At 53.0% G+C, this 22,204-nt stretch overlaps 1 protein-coding gene across 10 annotated transcripts in view; it reads left to right on the top strand.

Annotated features, from left to right (window-relative positions):
* Positions 1-22,204, top strand: part of ARNT2 (aryl hydrocarbon receptor nuclear translocator 2) — a 203,214-nt gene that overhangs the window by 166,305 nt on the left and 14,705 nt on the right. For 7 of the 10 annotated variants that reach the window (XM_082448676.1, XM_082448678.1, XM_082448682.1 and 4 more), the window contains 5 exons: positions 8,394-8,466; positions 9,791-9,914; positions 15,078-15,177; positions 18,451-18,589; positions 19,299-19,464. In XM_082448676.1, coding sequence (XP_082304802.1) covers positions 8,394-8,466; positions 9,791-9,914; positions 15,078-15,177; positions 18,451-18,589; positions 19,299-19,464 — 602 coding nt within the window. The remainder of the gene's footprint in view (positions 1-8,393; positions 8,467-9,790; positions 9,915-15,077; positions 15,178-18,450; positions 18,590-19,298; positions 19,465-22,204) is intronic. The other 3 variants (XM_082448683.1, XM_082448677.1, XM_082448680.1) reach the window with 1 other exon arrangement.

Below are 22,204 nucleotides of genomic sequence, written 5' to 3'. Positions count from 1 at the left end.
GGCAAGCCCTCTGCCACCTGCCGCAGCTGCTCAGGTTTCTTGGCTTGTTCTGTACGGGCTGCCCCAGATCCGCTAAGTGCGCGCTTTCTTCGAACCCTGCACACATCGTGTTGCCTTCCAGCGAACAGAGAAGCCAGGGCCCTCCGCGTGAACCTCTCCTTGTTCACGTGAGGGTCTGTCTCCATCCCCTCCACTCCTGCTCTGCTGGCTTCTCCCTCGAGGGCCAAGCCCTCCATTTGCTTTCTAGCTCCCAGCGCATCCTCTGTCTCCCGTGGCCCCTGGGTTCTCGTCCAGTCCCGCCACAGCCTCCCTCCCAGGCCCTCACCGAGGCACATGGCTTCCTGATCTTGGCAAACCCCTGTCTTGCCAATCCTCCTTGCTTTCCTCCCAGCTGGCCCTGCCACCTGTCTGTACTGGAGCCCCCTCACCATGCATCTCCTCTTGACCCCCGAGAGCCTGGCTGTGGCACCAGCTCTGCTAACTTGCTTTCCCAGCAGCCACCAGGGACCCCATCAGTAACTCGTTCTCTCTGGTCATTCTTCCCAGACTGTCTGACCAACTCCTATTTTTGTCTTTTTCTTTTTTTATTTTAATATAAATTAATTTATATATTTATTTATTTTGGGTTGCATTGGGTCTTCGTTGCTGCGCGTGGGCTTTCTCTAGTTGCAGCGAGCAGGGGCTGCTCTTTGTTGCAGTGCACGGGCTTCTCATTGCGGTGGCTTTCCTTGTTGCAGAGCGCGGGCTCTAGGCGCACGGGCTTCAGCAGTTGTGGCTCGCAGGCTCTAGAGTGCAGGCTCAGTAGTTGTGGCGCATGGGCTTTGTTGCTCTGTGGCATGTGGGATCTTCCTGCACCAGGGCTCGAACCCAACTCCCCTGAATTGGCAGGCAGATTCTTAACCACTGCGCCACCAGGGAAGTCCCGACTCCTCTTTCTTTACAGCTTATCCCTTGGCTTACTTGATTCTGATTCTTCTTACACCTCCATATTCTAGTCAGGACTTTGCTGGTGGTGAGAATAACAGGAGTAAATATAGCTGTAGATCCAGGTATGCAAAAAGATAATGTTATTATGTTTTAATAACTGACTTTGTCTAGTCACTGCTTGGTAAACTCAGTCAAATGGAGGGGTTTTTGCTTCTCCCACTTCACCCGACCTGGGCAGGAGAGGGAGCCGAGCGGCACCCGCTAGTGCCAGGCCTATGTCCCACCCTGGCCTTGGGGAAAATGGTGAATCTCAAGAAACAGGAGGAAGAGTCAGACGGGCAGGGCTCAGGATCCCATGGCTCCTTCTTCGTTCCGCAGAGGGGGGTGTGGAGGTGAGACACAGGCCTGACCTCCAGGAGCTCCTAGGATGAAGGTAACAGGTGTGCTCATTGACCTGGAGCCAGGGACGGGCAGTGGGAGCCCCGGGGGACGAGGCTGAAGTGAGCGAGAGAGCAACAACCTGCTCGGCATCTGTGCAAGCCACAGCTCATCCGCAGGCTCCCCCCGCCTGTCCCGGCCCCTCTCCAGCCCCGCCAGCTGCCTGTGCCCGAAGCCGTGGAAACGGGCAAGCCGGCCACGCATTCCGAGCCGTGGGCGCTCTCCTAGAACGTTCCCCCTCTTGATGCCAACCTGTTGACTGGCTCTTAGTGCAAGGTGCCTCCGGCTACGATCCTGTCCCTCTTCTCTCCCATTCATCCCTGCCTGCCTTCCTGCCCCACGCCTGCCGCGCGTGTGGTGCCTGATGTCTGTGGCTTGCAGCGAGAGGACCTCTGAGGGTGTGGCGGGGACAGCCCACCTGTCATTGAAGCTGCTTAAGTGCGGGCCTCCCTCTGCAGTAGAGAGCGTGGTCCCAGGCTGGGGACCGGGCAGAGTCCTCTAGACTTAGGGCAGAAGGACAGACTGAAGCTCCCCTTTTTTGGGTTTTTGGTAGTTTTACCTTTTTCACCATTCATTCACTTCTAACATGAATACAAGCTTCAGCCATCACGGTCGCGTGCCTTGTTGCGACTCAGTTCAACGCAGTGGGTAGTCACTGAACGCTGTGCCAGGCGTCCAGTAAACTCAGGATGCCTCTGTTCTGGTCTCTGCACCACCACCCCCCCCGCCCCCCCGGAAGGCTCCCATCACGTGGAGAGCGTGAGATGTAGGCAGCAGGAGGGAGGGACGGGTAAAAACGCCATCGTGAGGGCACAGGGGAGACAGAGAATCCACGCTTCCACACAGGGCCTCTGAGAAAGCATCCCCAGCAGGTAGCGCTGCAGCGGAGCCTGGAAGGAAAGTGAAGCCCTTCCTCCTAAAAGCAATCACAGGCAGAGGTTTTGATTTATTTTCCTGGAAGTCAGACATCGTTGACAAAACAGAACATTCTGTCCCCAGGGGTGTCTCCCTACATCTCTTCTCAGGACGACTGCTCCTGGCAGCTCACTGAGGTTAGATGGGGTGACGATGCCCCTTGGCACATGGGTTCACAGCAGAGGCCTGAGCTGTTGTCTGCTGGACCAAAAGGTCTTCGGTGGGTAAAGATGGTAGGAAATGTTTACTGTGGACAGTAGAGGGCAGTGACAACTGTCAGGAGAACTGTCCGCCCTGCTTCAGATTTGTGGCTAAACGTCGCCAGCAGTAGGCAGACTCGTTATGGAAAGGTCCTTACATGCTCTGTGCTTGCAGGGCGGGGGCCGGGGCTGGGTGGGGAGTTGCAGACCCAGTTGCATTCAGTCAGGAGCACCCAAAAGAAACTTCCCGGGGAAGTGGAGTGTTAATGGTTAGCATGTGAAGCTGCTGGCAAGAAGGCCTCTTTGTCACCCTTGCCTATTTTCCTGTTACGTTGATGCAGGAAAATGCAACGAAGTCCAGAAAAACACAGGCTCCCATTTCACACACCGGTGGCGCAACTTTGAAACGTGCCCACGTCTTAGTGTCTAGTGATCGACACTGTTTCAGGTAGACAAGCCGTGGGCGTCTTGGTGCGGGAGTCATTCGCACGACCCAGGCGCTGTGCTTTCCTTAGCGGGGACCGAAGGCATCCCTTTGCATCTGCTGGGTCGGAGCCCTGTTTGTGTGACAGCCCCTTACAAAGTCACTGTGGGTCTTCATAACCACAGCTGCGTGTTGCGCCTGTGTGTGTGTGTCCTTGAAACTCCACCACGCCCTTAATCACGGTGGGCGTCTCAGGGCCCGCCGTCCATCCCCGCGTCTTCAAGAATGACTGTCTTGGGCCCAGCCCACCTGGCCAGTAGTTGGCAGGATGTGGGAGCAGGGAGTAAAAGGAAGCAAAGAAGACCTACAAGGAAGGTGTCATTCCTGGTCTCTGCAGAACTTAGAGAAGGGGAAGGGGCCAAAACTCCCTGTCGCCAAGCCCCATCCTGGGACTTGTCTTGGGTCCTGCCCTCGCATCCACCTGCAACAGACAACCTGGCAGAGAACCGGGGCCCACAGGTTCCGTCTGGGGTCCTCTCTGGCCCTCCTTCTCCTCCTCTGCCCCTTCTCCGATGACCCCATCCAGGCCTTTGCCATCTCCTGGGTGAGCATCCGTCCTCCTTCCTGACCGGTTCCTCCTGCCTTCCATCGGCCCCAGACGCCATCTCTGTAAAACCACACTCACACTACGCCCTGTCCCTGATCAGAACAGTTCCAAACCCCTTGACAGGCACCCAGAGTCCTTCACGATGGGCATGCAGACGGCGCTCAATCAACTGTGGGTATTATTAGCCTCGCTCTGGTCAGCTGAGCTTGCCCAGCCCCGAGATGGCTCCAAGCTGGATTCCGGTTACTCCCACGGGTGCGATCACACGCTGCCCCCGAATGCCCCCCTAATGGCTGGTTGCTCACTTACTCAGGCTGAGTAAAAACCTCCATTCTGGGAGCGTCAGAGATAAATTGTCTGCATCTGCCCAACATCCTGCGCCTTCCCATGCAAGGAGGCCACACTGACAGGAAGCCTGGGCTTGATGCGTCTGGTATCTAGTCATCAGCTCTAGTCCCCCACCTAATGGGCAGGGGGCAGCGGTCAGGGGCAGTGGGAGCCCGGTTCCCTCAGGTCCCTCCCGTACACTGTCAGTCAGCTTGCGGCCGAGCTGCCGTGTCTCTCCCTCTCTGGAATTCGCAAGCACACCAAGGTTTATTTTTATTCCGTTGCCGTGAAATGGCCGAGAAAGCTCCTTTGGCCTCTTCTCAGGATGGGGGGGCCTGCAGGTCAGCATTTCTTCCCCATGCACTCGGCTACGGAAGTGGAAACCAAAGGCCAGGACAGAGAATCTGATGTCCGGACCACAGGGGGAGTGAGGTTAGGATCCTTGGGATTTGCCAGCCAAGCCTGAGACTTTATTTTCCTTCTACGGTGAAAGTTGCTTTCTGTGGTCTCAAAGCCCCCAGAGCAACAGAGCTGAGAACAAACTCCCATCGTAACACCTCAGGCCCTGACCACACTTCTGTGCAAATTAGAAGCCCATCTTCCCTGCATCGCAGACCGGCCCCAGGGTACACAGCCGGGTGAGTGGAGAGGTCTGGGTTTCTGCCCTGTTCACCGCACGGCCAGGCCCCAGGCACAGCAGCACAACTGCCCACGCACCAAGATTCTGTGCTTGGGCTGGACACCAAGGCTGAGCCACAAGGTAGGACTGGTCATTATTTCTTGGAAAAATGCTTGTGGGTTGAAGGTTGGGCCCTGGGAAACTTGTGAAAGGAAGAAAGGGTGGTCCACGGATTCCTGCCATGAAGGGGAGTTCACGGCTCCAAAAATCCCAAAGCACAGGTCTTTTTTTCTCTCCCACGTGGTGGCTCAAGGTGGTGTCTTGTGGGGCCCACAGCTCTGGAATGGGAGGCGTGACATGATGGTTCCTGTTACACCTGTGGGACAGAGTGCGGGGTCTGCAACCAGACAGACTTGGCTTTGAGTCCTGTGTGCACCACACAGACCTGTGTCACTGAGCCTCAATTTCTTTATCTGTAAAATGGGACTTCTGCAGAGACGTGAAAACAGTAGCGAAGTACTGGCTCTGGGTACTACACTCAGATTTTAGAGGCCCTGCAAATGAAAGATGAGGGTGCCCTCAAGATGTAAATCAAAATAAAACAAAACAAAACTGTCAAGTAAGAATAAGAAAATATAGAAAGTTGTGATTTTTCTACTGATGATTATATCGATTCTTTAAAATGTTTTTGAAATATCCATTTTTTTGAAAATTATTGTTAGTGCTCCTGTTTCCTGGTGTTATAAGCATAGGCCTAGACTGCCTGGTGGGCAATCTCAGGATGCTGGTTTTATTGTTAACCTTTTCCCTGGGCTCTCACACCAAGGTGGGAAGACATACTGCGTGCTCAGATAGAACCTCATTCTTCCTGTGTCGTGGCCTTAACTCAACATACTGCAGTTGCTTGCCAACGTGTCTGTTTTCCTCTGGAGGTTGTCAGCTCCCCAAGGGCAGAGGCCACATAGGTTCTGAGTCATCATCCTCTGTCCAGTGCCTGGCGCAGAGCTTGGCGCAGATATTTCAGCACACTTCACTGAAGACATGGCTCACCCGGGCTTAGTTCCAAATAAACTATTCACTGGGTCCTCCAACTGGGGTCCTTTTCTAGGATGTCTTCCCTTACAGGGGACACACACGTCAGGGGCACCAAGTGAAAGGCAAGGCTGGAGGAGTGAATAGTGTTCGGACCGTACATCTCTTTGAATGCCGAGAAGAAGAGTTGAGAAACACAATTCAAGTTATTTTGTGTTTCTCCAGGGCAGAATTGGAACTCAAACTGGGAGTTGTAGGAAGGTAGATTTGGGCTGTTTTGGGGACAGACTTTTTATATTGTTTCTGTCTACAAATGGAGCAGGCTGCCTCGGAAAGTAGCACGCTCCCCAGGACAGTGGCGGTCGGGCAGAGACTGGCCAGTGGCCCGTCTGAGGAGATGGTGTATCAATACCAGGGACTGATCCAGCTGGGGAGCTGGGGACCAGATCCCCTCTGTTCATTCCGTTCCTAGTTGCTGAGAATAGTCAGTAAAAGGAATGCTTCTGCGCTCGGAGTTAGGAAGTCTCTTCTTTCTCAGTCTTCACCACCTACCAGCCTGGCGGTTGTGTTTGCCCTTTGAGACCTTGTTTCCACACTCTGCCCTGTTATGTGCCCGGGAGGGGCCAACGCTGAGCTCTGTGGACAGGAGCGAGAGGGTTTCCAGTTGTCCGGCCGTTGGAGGGACAGGCTGCAGACAGTGGGGTGAGAGGAGGCCGGCCACCTCCCAAGGCGAGCGGAGGCTGCATCCGTCATCAGGCAGCTGATCCCTGCCGGCTCCCCCTGCCCCTTCAGCCCGGGGGGAAGTTGGGCTCCCCCCGCCACTGCTGCTAGCCCAGGGGTTCTTCAGTATCCAAGCCGAGTCTCTGTTACCACTGTCCCACACCTGCCAAGTAACCCCTTCCCTACACCCTCTTGGATCACCCCTTCCAAGAGCGCCATCCAGTCTCTGCAGCCCGGTAGCCTCTCTGGGCCTCAGTTTCCCCACTTGTAAAGGGCGTTTCTAAAATACCTACCTCGAAGGTTAGCTCACGGTGAGGCTAGCGTGAGTTGCGTGAGTGCAGAGCCGTAGCAGAGGGCTGGGGCAGTTGCACAGTGGATGCCGGCGTCTTTGCCCTCCCCCTGGCCCAACTACACCGCTCCTCCGAGGGGGGCCCCCCAGATCCTCGGTTGCTGATTCAGGTTGCAGTTATCCCGCTGCGAGCTCGCAGTGGCCCCCCTGCAGGGACCTGCTCCCCTGACTGAGCTGGTCCACACCAGCCCACCCCTCCGTTCCTCCCCGTGGAGTGTCTAGTGAGCTCTCCGTGCTCTCCGTGCACCTCACACCCCGAGTGAAGGCGGGGGGAATCTGTGAGCCGTCCCTCCAGGGGTCCTGCTACCTCCCTGTCCAGGGCGTGGCCAGGGATGAGAAAAGCTTGATGTCCAAAGATGTACAAAGGGACCCCCTAGGATAATTCTTGCCTTAAAATAGTGAAATAGTGAAAATGAAAATCTGTCCAATTAATGCAAGCACTTAAGATATTTTTTTCCACATTCCAAATCTTGTTCACCCACATAGGACATAACGTTTGTAGCCGTAATCATAGTGTCCATAACATTTCGTGCTGAACTTTTCCACACACTCTTATCACACCTTCTGGTGTTTCCAGATAGTCTTCACAGTGGCCACTGTTGGTGATGGTGGGGTATTTCCTTAGCAAATTAATATACGTAGTTTACAAAGCCACTCCCCTATTATAGCCAGCTTTGCGTGGATAGCTCTTGTTTCCTGCCCCTGAATCATTTCCTTAGCAGAAACCCCAGCAGCAGGGGGACCACCTGGAAGGGAAGGGTGTGACCCTGGCCGTACCTCCTAATGTGGTCGCCGTACTGCTTTCCAAGAAGATTGCATCCACACACGCTTCTCCTACAGAGTGTGAGCAGAGTGGGTTCAACACCAAGCCACCACACTAAGCATATTTTTACCAACTTAGTAGGTGAAAAATTATACTTCGAGGTTATTTTAATTTGCACTTATTTTGCTTAGTTTAGTGGTGAAAATATTTCCCTAATTACTTGCTTGTTATATGTATATACATGTTATATGTATACATATTGCATATTACATGTTTGTTTATGCTTGAATGGTCTGTTCATGTCCTTTAAACTGATGCACGGGCAAGGGTGGGGGACTGATTTTTGTCAGTAACTTGCCAGTAAGTTTTTGCCTGACATCCTTGTTGGTGTTTAAGGGCCATCCTGCCCCTTTTTTAGGCTCTGAGCTGCAGGACTCACTGTGCCTTGAAAGTAACCCAGTTTCCATACTTTAAAACGTCAAGCAGCCATTCCCTCTAAGGAGTCTTCTTCTTTCCCAAGCATCCCGGTACCATGCAGAGAGCAGAGCAAGCCGGGTCAGACTCGTGAGCTCAGATCCCGGCTCTGTCGTGTCACAGCCACTTGCTGGTCAGCCAACTGGGACAACCGCTTGGCCTCTTTCGACTTCCATCTCTTAATTTTAATGTGGGGTAAAGTAACCACTGTGAAAATTCAGCGTGAGACTTGGATGGGATGAAGTCACCTCCTACCAGTTTACAGGGAAGCAAGGGTTGGCTGAAGCCAACAGCATCGTTGGGCTTTTCTGAATTTTGCCTTAAATTTTTTTCTCTTTTAGTGTTGGTGTCTTTTACCCTGCATAAAATGAAGTCATAAATCAAAACTTATTTCCTAAATATTGGCAGCCTACACTGAAAAGACAAGGCTTGGGGTCTTGATTTGGGACATAAAAATAATGAAATCAGTCATAACTGAGAACAGTTTAGAGATCCATCGGGCGTTGCCCTCCGTGCCCTTGGGGAGCGGGGACAGCTGTGGCTCCGCCCCGTCAGCGCCACTTCTGTCCTTCGTGACTGCTGACTCCTTGTTTCCCAGGCAGCTTCAGCAGCAGCAGGCGGAACTGGAGGTGCACCAGCGAGACGGGTTGTCATCCTACGACTTACCGCAGGTGAATTTCTGGAAAACGCTTTCCCAGTTGGAACTGTCTCCAACCGAAGGACTGTGGACTAAATCCAATCCTTAGCTTGAGCCCCTCCGCTCAAGAGGTTCTGTCTCTCCCTCTACCCACCCTGCAAAAAGCATTTTGGTCCCCGGAGTGGGGCGGGGGGGGGGGGGGTCGGCTGTGACTCTTCCATGCAGAGCCGAGCCGAGCCATGAAGGGTGTAAAACAGGAAGCGCTAGGAGCCACGGTCAGCCAGCACAGTAAGTGCCCTACATACGAACCTTCAAGCTGCGAGCTTTCAAAGATGCGAACGTGCGTTCGCACGTCCAGTCACGGAAGTTAGCTCACGTGTCTGGCGTACATGGTCACGTGCGTGCGTCCTCTACAAGTGACTGTGCTTTTGTGTACTTTACTGTACAGTACTGTAGAGAGTACAGTAGTACAGTATCTTTATTTCAAGCCCAGGATGTCTGGAAGCAAGCATAAAAGCAACAGTGATGTAGCTGGTACTACTGTACTTTTCAAGGTACTGTACTGTAAGATTAAAAAGGTCTTCTTTATGTTTTGTTTGTTTTTTATGTAGCATTTGTGTGAAAAGTATGATAAACCTATTACAGTACAGTACTATAGAGCTGATTGTGTTAGTTGGGGACCTAGGCTAACTTTGTTGGACTTACGAACAAATTGGACTTACGAACATGCTCTCGGAACGGAACTCGTTCGTATGTAGGGGACTCACTGGTACTGAGATGCAGAGGCTGTGTGGGAACTAACCCTAACCCTAACCCTAAGCCAGCACGGCTTTGAACTGTGTCAGCCCTGCAGCCTCCTCGCTGCTTCTGCCGCCTTTAGTCTGAGCCCCTCTGTTCTCAGCACACTTGTCCGGTCACAGCCTGTGTCTCCCACTTCACTGCCCTGTCCCCTTTCCTTCTCCATTTCCCCAGGCCCCCCTCCCTCCCCTCATCCCCCTCCTCTTCTCACTGCTTCTCGCCATAGAGAAACCGCAGCTTGTGTTGGTATTTGGCCTCTCTCTCCAATTAAACTTTATGTTCACTTTTCCTGATATTTAGACTAGGTTGATTATTTTTATTTATCTCTCTCCAAGTGATCAGTGGGACTCCAGTGACCTTTCTGTGACCTCTCATTCACACCCCGCCGGTCTCTTCTTGGCTTTCATGTACAGAAAAGCTCCTGCCCTACACAACATGGAAGGCTGAAATGCCAGCCGTTCTGAGGGAGGGGGATCTGGTGGAGGCAAACAGGTGACCGCTGGGAGCGTTTGTTCTGCACCTTACACGCAGGATGCTCTTGTGTTTTCACGTGCAAACAGGTTCCTGTCTCCAACCTACCAGCTGGGGTTCACGAGGCCGGGAAGTCTGTGGAAAAGGCAGACTCAATCTTTTCCCAGGAAAGAGATCCGCGGTTTGCCGAGATGTTTGCAGGAATCAGTGCATGTAAGTTTCCAGAGGATGCTGAGGCGGTGAGATTGCGGGGTTTACAGTCGCTATCCAGCCATCTGGAGGCAGCCACCCTTGAGGGTGAATTTACAGCGACTTCTACAGGGTAGAAAAGTAGCACCAAATACAGGGGTCCCAGTGGATCCTCTCTACTCCTGGCCTCGCCTCTCATTTACCCGTTACCTGGGGCAACCAACCTGGGGCCTCTGACATCTCATCTTCAAAATTTGAGGAATTGGAATAAATGAGCTCTATTAATCATGGTAGAATTTAGTTTTATCAAGACAAAGACATGTCCCTATTGAAAAAAAAAAAGTCTCTTGGGACTTCCCTGGTGGTGCAGTGGTTAAGAATCCGCCTGCCAATGCAGGGGGCACAGGTTCGAGCCCTGGTCCGGGAAGATCCCACATGCTGTGGAGCAACTAAGCCCGTGTGCCACAATTACTGAACCTGCGCTCTAGAGCCCGTGAGCCACAACTACTGAGCCCACGTGCCACAACTACTGAAGCCCGCGCACCTAGAGCCCATGCTCTGCAACAAGAGAAGCCACCGCAATGAGAAGCCCAGGCACCGCAACAGGAGTAGCCCCTGCCCGCCGCAACTAGAGAAAGCCCGCGCGCAGCAACGAAGACCCAGCACAGCCAAAAATAAATAAATTTATTGAAAAAAAGGAATCTCAACTTAATCTCTAATGCAGAGAGGACCGCATTTTAAAATAAAAATATGCAGTAGAAAGGAAAATAAAAGTTATCCAGTATCCTACCACCCAGATTTAATCTTTCTTAACTTTTTAAAGGTCGTCCTTTTTGTCTTTTTCTACGCATATGAAATCTTTTCATATACAAAGTCGAGCTCCTGCTGTTTGGTAGCTTGCTTTTTCACATGACAATTTATTATGAACATCTTCTAGATGATGACATGGTCTAAATCGTATTTACCACCTGCGTAGTGTTCCATTGTGTGGGTGTTTCAGGGTTCACCCTTCACGGCGGTCACTGGGGTGCCCACCTGTGTTAGCACTGCAGTTAGAGAAAATGGGGCCATTCTTGGGACTTCCCTGGCGGTCCAGTGGTCAAGACTCTGTGCCTCCACTGCAGGGGACTCGGGTTCAATCCCTGGTCGGAGAGCTAAGATCCCACATGCTGCGAGGGGCGGCCAAAAATAAATAAATAATTAAAAAATAAAACGGTATAAGAAATTTTTTAAAAAAAGAAAATGGTGCCGTTCAAAGTTCAGGTGTCACGTGGAACCCACGTGGGCAGCTGCCTCCCTCGCCCACTCAGACTGCCGCCAAGATCAGCAACGTATAAAACTTGGAAATGTCTTTGTCCGTTCCAAAATTCAGGGAAAAGATTCCATTTTCATGTGATCTGCGAGATACAGTGTAATCAGGATCAGCTGAAGGGAGAAACCGGCCGACTCACGCCATGGAAGCGTGGGAAACGCGGTCATGGGAAGGGACCCCCCCCCCCATTAGCGTCCTCCTAGGACTGAGGAACTGGGGTCAGCACGGGCCACAGGGAGGACAGAGAGGCCCCGGGCAGCTGGGAGAGAGCAGATCTCAGGCCTCCTGCTGCCAGCACCTGTAGTGGAAGACCTCAGCCCTCGTGCCCACGTGGCTGTGAACCAGATGCTAGGAAAGTAGGGAGCGCGCTGGAGCTGCCTGAACCGAAAGCAGCAGGTGCCCAGCTGCCAGCAGAGAACAGACCTGTTAGCATGACAGGAGGCTCCCCTCTGGTGGTTCCCAGCGGCCATCCAGATGTGCCACCCGCCCGCAGCGGTATTTCCGCGACTTTTATAGAGAAACGTCATTTCATCCAGCAAGAGGAAACAATAGCAAAAGTTCCTCTTCCTCTCAGATAAGCCTGAAATATTTGGTCAGATACCCACAGCATTTCTGGGAAACCCATTTGAAATTTTAATATTACACAAACATAGACCTTTTCCCATAAAGATGACAAAATAGAAAAAAAAATTAACAGAAAAGGAAAAAGAAGGGAAGGAAAATATGTAATCCAAAAGTATTTCCACCAACCAAGCTGCTTTCCTATATGAAAAAGCAACAGAAAGACCTTCTCGGACATGCACCATCTACTTATACTTCCTGGGAAAAAATTACTTGCAGAAGATTGTGCTTTTTGTGAAATGAATCAAAATATGGAACACAAGAATGAAAGTGATAGGTTGGAAAAGAAGTAACAATGAAAAAGTGAAACTAGTGACAGACACCTGGAATTAATATAACATTGTTAGAAGATAAAAAAGATATTTAAAAATAAATAAAAACCAGAGTCAATTCAGCAAAGATACATACTTTGGATCAGGGGACTAGAAACAGAAATTTCTCATCAGTCTATACTATTTTATCTCTGACATATAACTTCAAGTATTTTTAAACATAACCACTAATGGATGGAAAAAAAAAAAAAGAAAGATGGAAGGAAAGAGGTCTCGCCTCCAAACCACTTCCAAGAAAAGACAAGGAAATTTTTAGCAACTTGCAAAACACTCAGGAGAAAAATAGAGATAGCAAGAAAATATGAATAGCACGAGTAATGAAATAAGTTGATGCCCAAGGGCTTCTGATTGATAATTCTTGAATAGTATGGTGCCAAAATATGATATAACCAAAACAAGATGAAATGAAACTGTGTAACCGGAAAGAGCGGGTGGTGGTGATGCCTTCCAAAACCAAGGAGGAAAGCAGAGAAAGAAGCTTATTGTATACAGGTAAAAGACGGAACCTAAAATGAAGTTATAAATGTCATGAACAATGAAATGTGAAATCCAAAAATAGTTTGAAACACAAAAGATCCTGACAAAGCCAGATTATAGCAGAAGATTTCAATATGCCTTTCCTCATCTCTAGCAAATCATGTAGATCAAAATAATAAAGATATAGAAGACTGAATAATTTTATGTATGTATATATTAAGTTATAGATAGATAGATAGATGTAATTTTGTACCCCACAGATGTCCTGGAGCATTTAGAAAAAAAATGTTTCTTATTTAACCAACCACCAAAAAACCTTAAATACATGAGAAAAAGTGGCTTGTTTATAGTCAAGAGAAGTCCAGAAGTCTTCCTAACTCATGCAACTTTTAGCCTCATCTCTTTCTCTCCAAGATCCAAGGACTTATGATTGGGTTAGAAATACACACCCAAGAGTCTGATCTCTTTCCATCCTGTAAGGATTTCCCAGTGAACACCCCGTCACTGCAGCAAAAGAAAATGGACCAGGAAAACTGCTCAGTGCCTCCGGTTTCTCAAAACGTCACAGAGGTTTGTTGACACGTGTGGGCGATTTGTCACATGGCCCCTGAAGCCAGCTCTCTGGGCCCCAAGCGCGTAAGCCTGAGCGTCCATCACTTCTCACGCCCACTCAATGGAGGGTCCACCCGCTCCACCCGTCCCCCCACCAACAAGCCAGAGACAGGTGCAGACGTGGGGTCTGTCCAGGCACAAAATAATTGCCATGTAACTCACCTTTATATCCTTTATTCCAAGATCTTGTTGCAAGCAGGGATGTTAGGGTCTATAGGAATAAGATGCGTAGGGATTTTGGGATTCTAGGGAAATTGGGAGGGTGCTTCGGAGAGCCCTGGACCCCTCAATTACCAGAGGGAGCGAGAAGGCTCCCGTTCCCACTGCTGTTTCTCAAACTACCACCCTCTTCCTCGTGTTAAGATCTAACAGCCCAGCTGGGATTTGAGCCCATTTCTTCAGCCTCTCTCTGTGGGAGGGACTGCTGAGCTGAGTTTTCTACTTAGCACTCCGTGGTGGCAGAAAAGCATCCACTATTACGCATCTTGGCTGAGCCTGAGTGTTTTCATTTGTATGAGGAGCTTGGCCTCTCAAAGAAACCCTCGTGGAAGGGTAAAGAACATAGGTCGGGGCTGCTCCAGGGTAGCTGGAGCACCTGCTGGGTTAGGGCAGCGGGGTCAGGCAGGGTTCTGGGCCAGTGGGAGGAGTGCTGGACTTGGATTCAAGCCCTGAGTCCTCCTTCGCTGGCTCGTGAGCTTGGACAAACTGAGCCTCAGTTTCCACACTAGCAAGTGATAGCGAACATTTAAATGCTGTTGGCTCTGATACTGGCCCCTGTTCTAAGCACTTAACTTATGCTAACTCATTGAATTCCCACCACAGCCCTATGAGGAAGCTACTATTATTATCACCATCTTTCACTCGGGGAAACGGAGACAGGAGGAGGTTAAATAACATGTCCAAGGCCACACCCCAGACAAACAGGGCAGAGCTGGACGTTAGAGCCTGTCCTCCTAACCATGGCTCTGCACCTTCTCACGCATAAGATGAGAGGTATCGGGAATTCCTTAGCGGTCCAGTGGTTAGGTCTTCACCTTCCAGTGCAGGGGGTACAGGTTCGATCCCTGGTCGGGGAGCTAAGATCCCACATGGCAGACTTCCCTTGTGGTCCAGTGGTTAAGAATCCGCCTGCCAGTTCAGGGGACATGGGTTCGATCCCTGGTCCGGGAAGATCCCACATGCCGCAGAACAACTGAGCCTGCGCGCCTAGAGCCCGTGCTCCGCAACAAGAGAAGCCACCCCAATGAGAAGCCTGCGCACCGCAACGAAGAGTAGCCCCCGCTCGCCGCAACTAGAGAAAGCCCGTGCGCAGCAACGAAGACCCAGTGCCGCCCCCCCAAAAAAGCACAAACATATAATAATAATAATAATAAAAAATCCCACATGCCTTGCGGCCAAGAAACCAAAACATAACACAGAAGCAATATTGTAACAAATTCAATAAAGACTTTTTTTTTTAAATGGTCCACATCAAAAAAATCCTGAAAAAAAAAAAAAAATGAGAGGCATCACACACACCCCAGGTGAGAAGAACTCCGTAAAATACTGTCTGAGAAAGAACCCTCTTTAGTTCTTTTCATCTTCCCGACTCTCTGGAAAAGAGCCTGCCTTATAGCATGTGGCCCAGCTGAGGCTTCAGGGAACAGCCGGGGGCCCTCAAGAGCAGCTGCGGCGATCAGGGCGGGGCAGGCTGCATGCGGGTGGGATGGGATGCCCGGGGCCTGTGCCCTCCCGCTTGTGCACGCCACCCCTGCATCTGTGCTCAGGGCTACCTGCCCTGGGGTCTGTAGGGCAGGAACTCCTCAAATGTGACCCTTGCTCTGCTTTTCCCAGCGGAGAAGAAGATGATGAGCTCAGCTTCTGCAGCAGGAACTCAGCAGATCTACTCCCAAGGAAGCCCATTTCCCCCGGGACACTCGGGAAAGGCCTTCAGGTACCTGGCGGGGGCGGGCAGCGGGGCAAGAGGGCAGGAAGAGGCCCCCCTACCCAGTGAAGCCCTGGGCCTCAGAGCTTGGCTCTGTGTGCAACAAACACTACAGACCTCACTTCGTGCTTACACATCCACATGCCCGGGCCAGGCTGAGGAGTCCGGTGTCTCAGGTTCTGCCCTGTGAGCCCTAGGTGAGTCACCGTAAATGCACGGTGTCAGTTACTTTATCTCGGATGCGAAAGGTGCCAGCCACTGCGTCGTGTAGCGGTGCCTGCCGGGGAGAAGGGAGTGAGGTGGCCTCTAGCCAGGACCCAGATGGGGCAGAGCTGGGGACACCTGACAAGGCAGCAGAAAGTGCCCTGTTCCCTGGTTCTGAGGCCATGGCCAACTCCAAGGGGGAGAGGACAACTTGGCCCATCGTGCCTGGGGTCTCAGCCTAAAGGGCCACTCATGGGAGGTACAAGCAGGATGTCTGGCCTTCCCACAGCTTGGTTCTTAGCATCAGGGGCCTCTTGTAGGTCACAAAGGAAGCTGTGACAACACCACCAGAGGCAAGGCCTGGCTCCACTGCCTGCCGGGGAAACAGGAGCACGGGCTGGGGAGAATGGCTAGAGGAGAGACCCGCAGCGTTCAGGGAGGGGGTGTGGGTACTCAAGTGAGCATCAGATGCCCCCAGACTCACTAGGAGAAGCATCTCAGATGCATGCCCAGGAGGACGGGGCCCCTCATACAGCCCAACCTCTGGCTGACTTGGCCAGAGCTGAGTTTCCAGATGAGATGCAGGCAGGGGCCAAGACTGGGCAGGTGGGACCAGCCACCCCAGGGAGAGGTCCGGGCCGGGACTGCCCTCTCGAAGGGGATGAGGCTCATGCTTCCACACTGGTCCATGGACAGACCTCCTGGGGAAGCAGCAGGTAGCTCAGCAGCTGTGCCCTGGAACAGCAGCCTCTGAAATCTCAGGGTGGCTCTGACCAGCCCTGCAGCTGGGCCTCGCTGGATTGCAGCCTGTTCTGAGTCTCTGGGGAACCCTGGCCACAGGCAGCGACTCTCTGGTCTGGGGACAGGAGGACAAGACGACAATCCCCGGTGAGCTGCTCCTGAGCCGTCATCACTGCCGGTCACCCCGCTCTGCTGAGCGCTGGCCGAGGCTCCAGACTTCTGCCCTGCTGCTGTGTTACTCATGCACTCAGCACACGGTGACCAGTTGTAGTTCCGTGCCAGGCTGTGTGCCAGCCCAGGCCCGTGTTCATCGAGTCCTCATAACACTTGCTGCTCCCCCCCTACTCCCCTGCCGTCTGGACAGAGGGCAGCAGGGACGGAGCAGAGGCCAGAGGTGAGGAGGGACAGCCCGAGGCAGCGTGGCAGGGGGCGGGAGGGCGGCCCAGAAGCAAAAGTCAGGTGGCCACCTGCTGCCAGGGCGGGCACCCAGCCATCGGGGATGTGGTGAGCGGAGCCCGGGAAGCAGGAGAGATGGGGAGGCCTCGAGTCTGGGAGAAACGGAATGAGACCTCGGAGGCCTTGAATACCACGCCCGGGAGTTTGGACTCCATCACTGATGACTTGTGGGAGAAGAGGGACTTGAGGAAGCAGAGTCCTGGAGAAAGTTCAGGGTGGCAGGGGTGCGGGGGGGCGCAGTGGAGGAGTGAGACGGTCCAGCTGGAGGTGCTGTGCCTGTGTGGACTGTCGTCACGGAAACAGAAGAGCGGGGCAGGGTGGAGGGCTGTTACCGAGAAGGGAAGGCAGGCTGGTGTCTGGACGGCTGTGTAAGGAAGGAGTCCAGGGGGGACACCAGCCCCCGTGTGGAGCCTGGCACTGGGGAGGCACTCACTAGATCCTGGTCTATAGAATGAGTGGATTAATTAATTAAAGAACGCGTGAGGCTTTACGCCTGTGGGATGGGCAGTTTCCTGTAAATCTGCAGGGCCTGAGCTGGTTTGAGTGGGAAGGGCTATGGGATGAATGACCCTGAGCCCCCAGCAGAACGGCACAGCTGTGGCAGCACATCCCTAAGTATGTCCCCAGCCCAAGTCCTGCTGTGGTCCCGTGGGCCCTGTGCGTACGTTAGCCAGGGCACCTTTCCTAGGCCCCACAAGGCTACTGCCAGCTCTCCAATCAGTGCTGTGAGGGCACCGAGGGCCACCCTGCCCCAGAGAACTGTGATGAGAAAAGGCCCTCTGAGCTCACACATTCATCAGGAGAGAGAATGGGAAAGGAGTCCTGTGTTGAGTGAGGAAGTGCTTTCAGGAGGACGGGCATGAAGTTCCCCTTGATCACGGTTAGTGTGGGAACGTCTTACCATCTTTGAGTTCTCCCTGTTTTAAGAGGGACCGGATAGCATGGGAAACATATTGTAATACGATTAGTGAAACGGTACCCGGTCTTCTTTACTGGTCTGTAACCTTCCTTTCTTTAAAACCTGGCTGAAAACCCACCTCCACCCAGGCCTTCCGTGATTAGCCCCCTTCTCCCCATGTGATTCGCTCATGGGCGCCCAGCACTCTGCCTGTGCGGAGCTGGCCCTGGGGAGGCAGGAGGAAGAGCCTGAAACGAAACCCAAGTCTTCCCCCGTCTCCTTATCTTTAATGAGCTTGTTGTATAATTGGCGGAACTGGGAAAACCTCACAGAAGCCGTGTCTAGCAGTGCAGCCAGCGCAGGCCTAGGGGCAGAGACAGCGGTCAGGGACTGAGCCTGCGGGAGGACAGGCAGAGAGCACGGGTGACACACACAGCGGGTGTCTGCTAAGGACTCATTGGATTCAACTGAAGATTCACTGAAGGGTCAAAAGAGGCAAACAGCAGTTTGCGCTGGGATGGGGGCGGGCAGGTCCAGGCCCCATCCAGCAGGCTTCCACTGACACGCTCTTTTCTCTGAAAGCCTGTGGCCTATTTCCTGAATCCTTAAGCTTTATAGGTGCCCCAAAGGAACAAATTAACCAGAGCACAGAGAGCAAGTTAACACCAAGACTGATTTTTATTCCAAGAAGCTGCTCTCTTGCTGGGAATCATCCGTTGAAAGCAAGAGACACAGAGGGGTGGGATTGGGGCTGCGTAGAGGAGAGTGAGGGTCAGACCCTGTGGGGAAAAAGAGGCAGCAGTGGTGGGTCGAGGGAGCCCTGGGGGAGAGAAGGAAGACCGGGGGCTCCCCCTGAGGGCCTTCGATCCAGTGATGCACTGCCCTGGTGGGAGAGAGCGGTGCACTCCGGGAGAGGTGGCCTGGGACAGAGCGCGTGGAGCTGGGGCGTCTCCCCAGGACAAATGCATTTTCTTCCCTTGCAGTTCTTCGGTGGTGCATGTGCCTGGCGTGAATGATATCCAGTCCTCCTCCTCGACGAGCCAGAACATGTCCCAAATCTCCCGGCAGCTAAACCAGAGTCAGGTGGCATGGACGGGGAGTCGGCCGCCCTTTCCCGGACAGGTATGGGTGTCGGTGAGGGCATTGCCCCCAGGTGCCCGGAGGGTGCAGAGCACCTGGGCTGTGCTTACTTTGCATCCCAGCTCTGAGAAGGGGCAGCGCTCTGAGCTGCAGCTGACCACCCCAGACACAGCCGGGCTCCCAGGAGCACTGGCCACCCTAAGGGTACTTTGAGGAACTGGGTCCCCAGCAATGGTACCGAGTCTGGTTTCAGCAGCCTTTTCTCCCGGCAGTCTCGGGGAAGTCCTGGGGAACCTGGGGTGGGGGGGGGGCGGGCGCACAGAGGCCCTCCATCAGGAGCGAGCCCCCCCCACTCTGGACCTGCATTTCCCTGGCCCAGGAGTGCGTGAGAACATCAACGCTGGGACACACGCGGCTCCCTGTAGCCATGTGAGGACGCCCGTCCTCTGGGCTGAGGGGTCCTTGCCAAGGTCCCATAAGTAGAAGGCAGAGGACCTAGATCATTGTAGCCCTGGGGGTGAATTTCAACCAGACCTGCCCCAGAGATCCGGGGCCCGAGTGCTGTGGTTCTTGGGTCGGCACACAGTGGGCCGATCCCAGGCCTTGTGCCCAGCAGGCCCAGGAGGGCCTTCGGAGCCGCTCTTAGCCCAGGGCGGGACTGTCACTGCGGGTGGCAGTGACCAGCCCAGGCTGTGGGGCGGGGAGACCTGCAGCTGATGCTCTCCATCTCTGTACTTCGTCCTGATTGTAGCCAATCCCCTCTCAGTCCAGCAAGACTCAGTCTTCTCCCTTTGGGATTGGAACGAGCCACACCTACCCAGCCGACCCCTCCTCCTACAGTCCTCTCTCCAGCCCAGCCACCTCCTCGCCCAGCGGGAACGCCTACTCCAGTCTTGCCAACAGGACTCCAGGGTTCGGTAGGTGGGGAAGGAGGGAAGGAATGCCTGGGAGCGTCAGCAAAGATGCTTTCTGAACATTCTGAGTTTGGGGCTCTGAGCCCCAAGCTCCCAGAATCCTGGTACCAGGTCTGGAGATTTCCAAGCGCCTCTTCTCTCTGGCTATCTGGAGGCCAGTCGTGTCCCTAAGAGACTGGCTGCCCAGACCTCGGCTTTGTGGATTGGCTTTATCATTTTCAAGGCTCTGGGACTCTACTCCCTTGCGCTGATGTCATCTGAATGCTATTTTAACCCTTTATGGCCCTTGGCAAGAACTTTTAAGTCGCCCAAGCCCAAGTCAGAAACCCTATAGTCCTATTTCAAACAACTAGAGAAGTATAGGTTATAGGGATGACCAATTGTGTAAATAAATGGTGTAAATAATAAACATTGTAAAGTTCACTTTTTAATATTAAAAGAGGGATCCTATCCCACGTAAGAACACCTTGCCTAGCTTTGTTTGCACAACCTCAGGCCATAAAGGGTTAAGTAACCACTCCCTGTGGTGCACTTCCCAGGATTCCTTACCACTGCTCACCCTGCAGGTATTTAATGGACCCCCTCAGCATGTCTGCCAGGCTCAGGGTTCCATGTCACATGGCGGGGGCTCAGAAGGGACCGTGGGGCTGGCAGGAAGCCTGAGCTGGTGCCCATCTTCCCGTGTCCCCGGAGAGAGACAGCCAGTAGTGTGCTCGGGGGCGGGAACATGAAGCAGAGCCCAAGCATCTGAATTTCCATTTGAGTTGCAAGCTTCCCCTTAAGCCGTGTCAGCCTTAGGAAGGAGCTGTGCCTTGTTCCTAGCCCGTACCTGGAGTTGGCAGCTATTCTCACGCCCTCTCCGTCCCCACCACTAATAGCAGCACTTCTGGCCCCCTCATCCCGAGGTCTCGAGTCTCGGGGCCCAGCATTTCCCGACTCCTTATCTGTCGCTCCCCCTTGGACTCAGCCGTCCCCTCAGCGTGAATCCCATTTCCTTGTAGCAGGTTCTCACATTCAGCTTTAAATATTCTTGCCAGATTATTTGGTGAGTTTAGAAGCACAGCGCCCTATTTCAGGAAGGAGAAGCCCTGAGGCAATTGCTTTCAAGTCAGCCAGGCCCTCAACGTAGACCCACCCTGAGGTTGGAAGTCTGGCTCCCAGGAGCTCTCCCGCCTCCCTGCAGTTTCTGCATCCGGCTCCCTCACCTGGATACGGAGAGACCTCCCACCCTCCCTCACCCCCAGTCTCCTCCTGAAGGCTGGCCTTGGCACACGTGGCATGCAGGCACCTAGTCCTTCCTGGAAGCACAGGGCCCACCTGGCACTGACCTACTCACCAGGCCCTCCTGAGTGCCAGGCCCTCCTGAATGCCAGGCCTCCTGAGTGCCAGGCCCTCCTGAGTGCCAGGCCCTCCTGAGTGCCAGGCCCTGGGCTGAGCCCTGGAAACAGAGGGAAGGAGACTCGGTTCCGACCAGCAGTGCAGACACGGAGGCAGGGGAGACTGATGGGAACAGGGAGACGGCAGGCCAGTGCTGGAGGTGCAGCGGCCAAGGTCTACTGAAGGCAGGAGGGTCAGGAGAGGCTCAGAGGAGACCTGGCACTCACCCCGTAAGGCCTAGAAGCACCTCAGTGTGGCTCTAGCAAGAAAGGAGGGGAGGGCTTCCGTGGTGGCGCAGTGGTTGAGAATCTGCCTGCTAATGCAGGGGACATGGGTTCGAGCCCTGGTCTGGGAAGATCCCACATGCCGCGGAGCAACTGGGCCCGTGAGCCACAATTACTGAGCCTGCGTGTCTGGAGCCTGTGCTCCGCAACAAGAGAGGCCGCGACAGTGAGAGGCCCGCGCACCGCGATGAAGAGTGGCCCCCGCTCGCCACAACTAGAGAAAGCCCTCGCACAGAAACGAAGACCCAACACAGCCAAAAATAAATAAATAAGTAAATAAACTTAAAAAAAAATAAAAAATAAAAAAATAAAAAAAATAAAAAAGAAGAAAGGAGGGGAAGCCACCCCCTGCCCCAACGACTACGGCCTTTAGCTCTGTGAATCTGTCTGGTCTCCACTTAGCAAATGCTAGGCCCTGAAGTGCAAATGGAGTTGGAACACAGAAAGGACAAAGCATGGGGCTGAGGCCACTGTACAACCTGAAGACCAAGAACAGGATCACACAAATGGGGGTCGAGGCTCAGCAACCATTTTTACAGCTGCCGTCCAGCTATCTCACACGCGGATGATAACAATAATAATTATGACAGTAGCTAACTCTTACCAGATGCTTACTACGTGCCCAGCACTTTACACATTTGAGTTCACTTAAAGCTCATGGTAGCCCTATGAGGGAGAAACTATGATTATTCCCATTGCACAGATAAGTAAACTGAGGGACAGTGAGGTCAGATAACTTACCCAAGGCCTCACGGCTGGTCAGTGGTAGCATCATGCCTGTGGAGCCAGGTAGTGCCATCTGAGTCTGTGCTCCCATCACTACCCTATCCTGGCCGTTCTCTCTAATCCATCGTTCAGGGTATCTTAGAGTTACGCGGGAATTGGATGCGTCCTAATTTATATTAATGAGAAAGGGGCTGGAACCCTTTCAATGAGAGCATGGAAGAGACTGTAAAATAGAGAAAGTAAGGACTGAGAAGTTTCTTGGGGCCTTACCATCAACACCTCGTTTGTTAACCTCACACAAGCAGTTTGAGTGGGAAAGGACACAGTTGGCGTGTGTTTGGAAGCCAGCTCAGGTG

The sequence above is a fragment of the Balaenoptera physalus genome, assembly GCF_965194825.1.
Source record: "Balaenoptera physalus genome assembly, chromosome: 2".
Lineage (NCBI taxonomy): Eukaryota > Metazoa > Chordata > Mammalia > Artiodactyla > Balaenopteridae > Balaenoptera > Balaenoptera physalus.
This window is presented reverse-complemented; position numbering and strand designations above follow the sequence as displayed.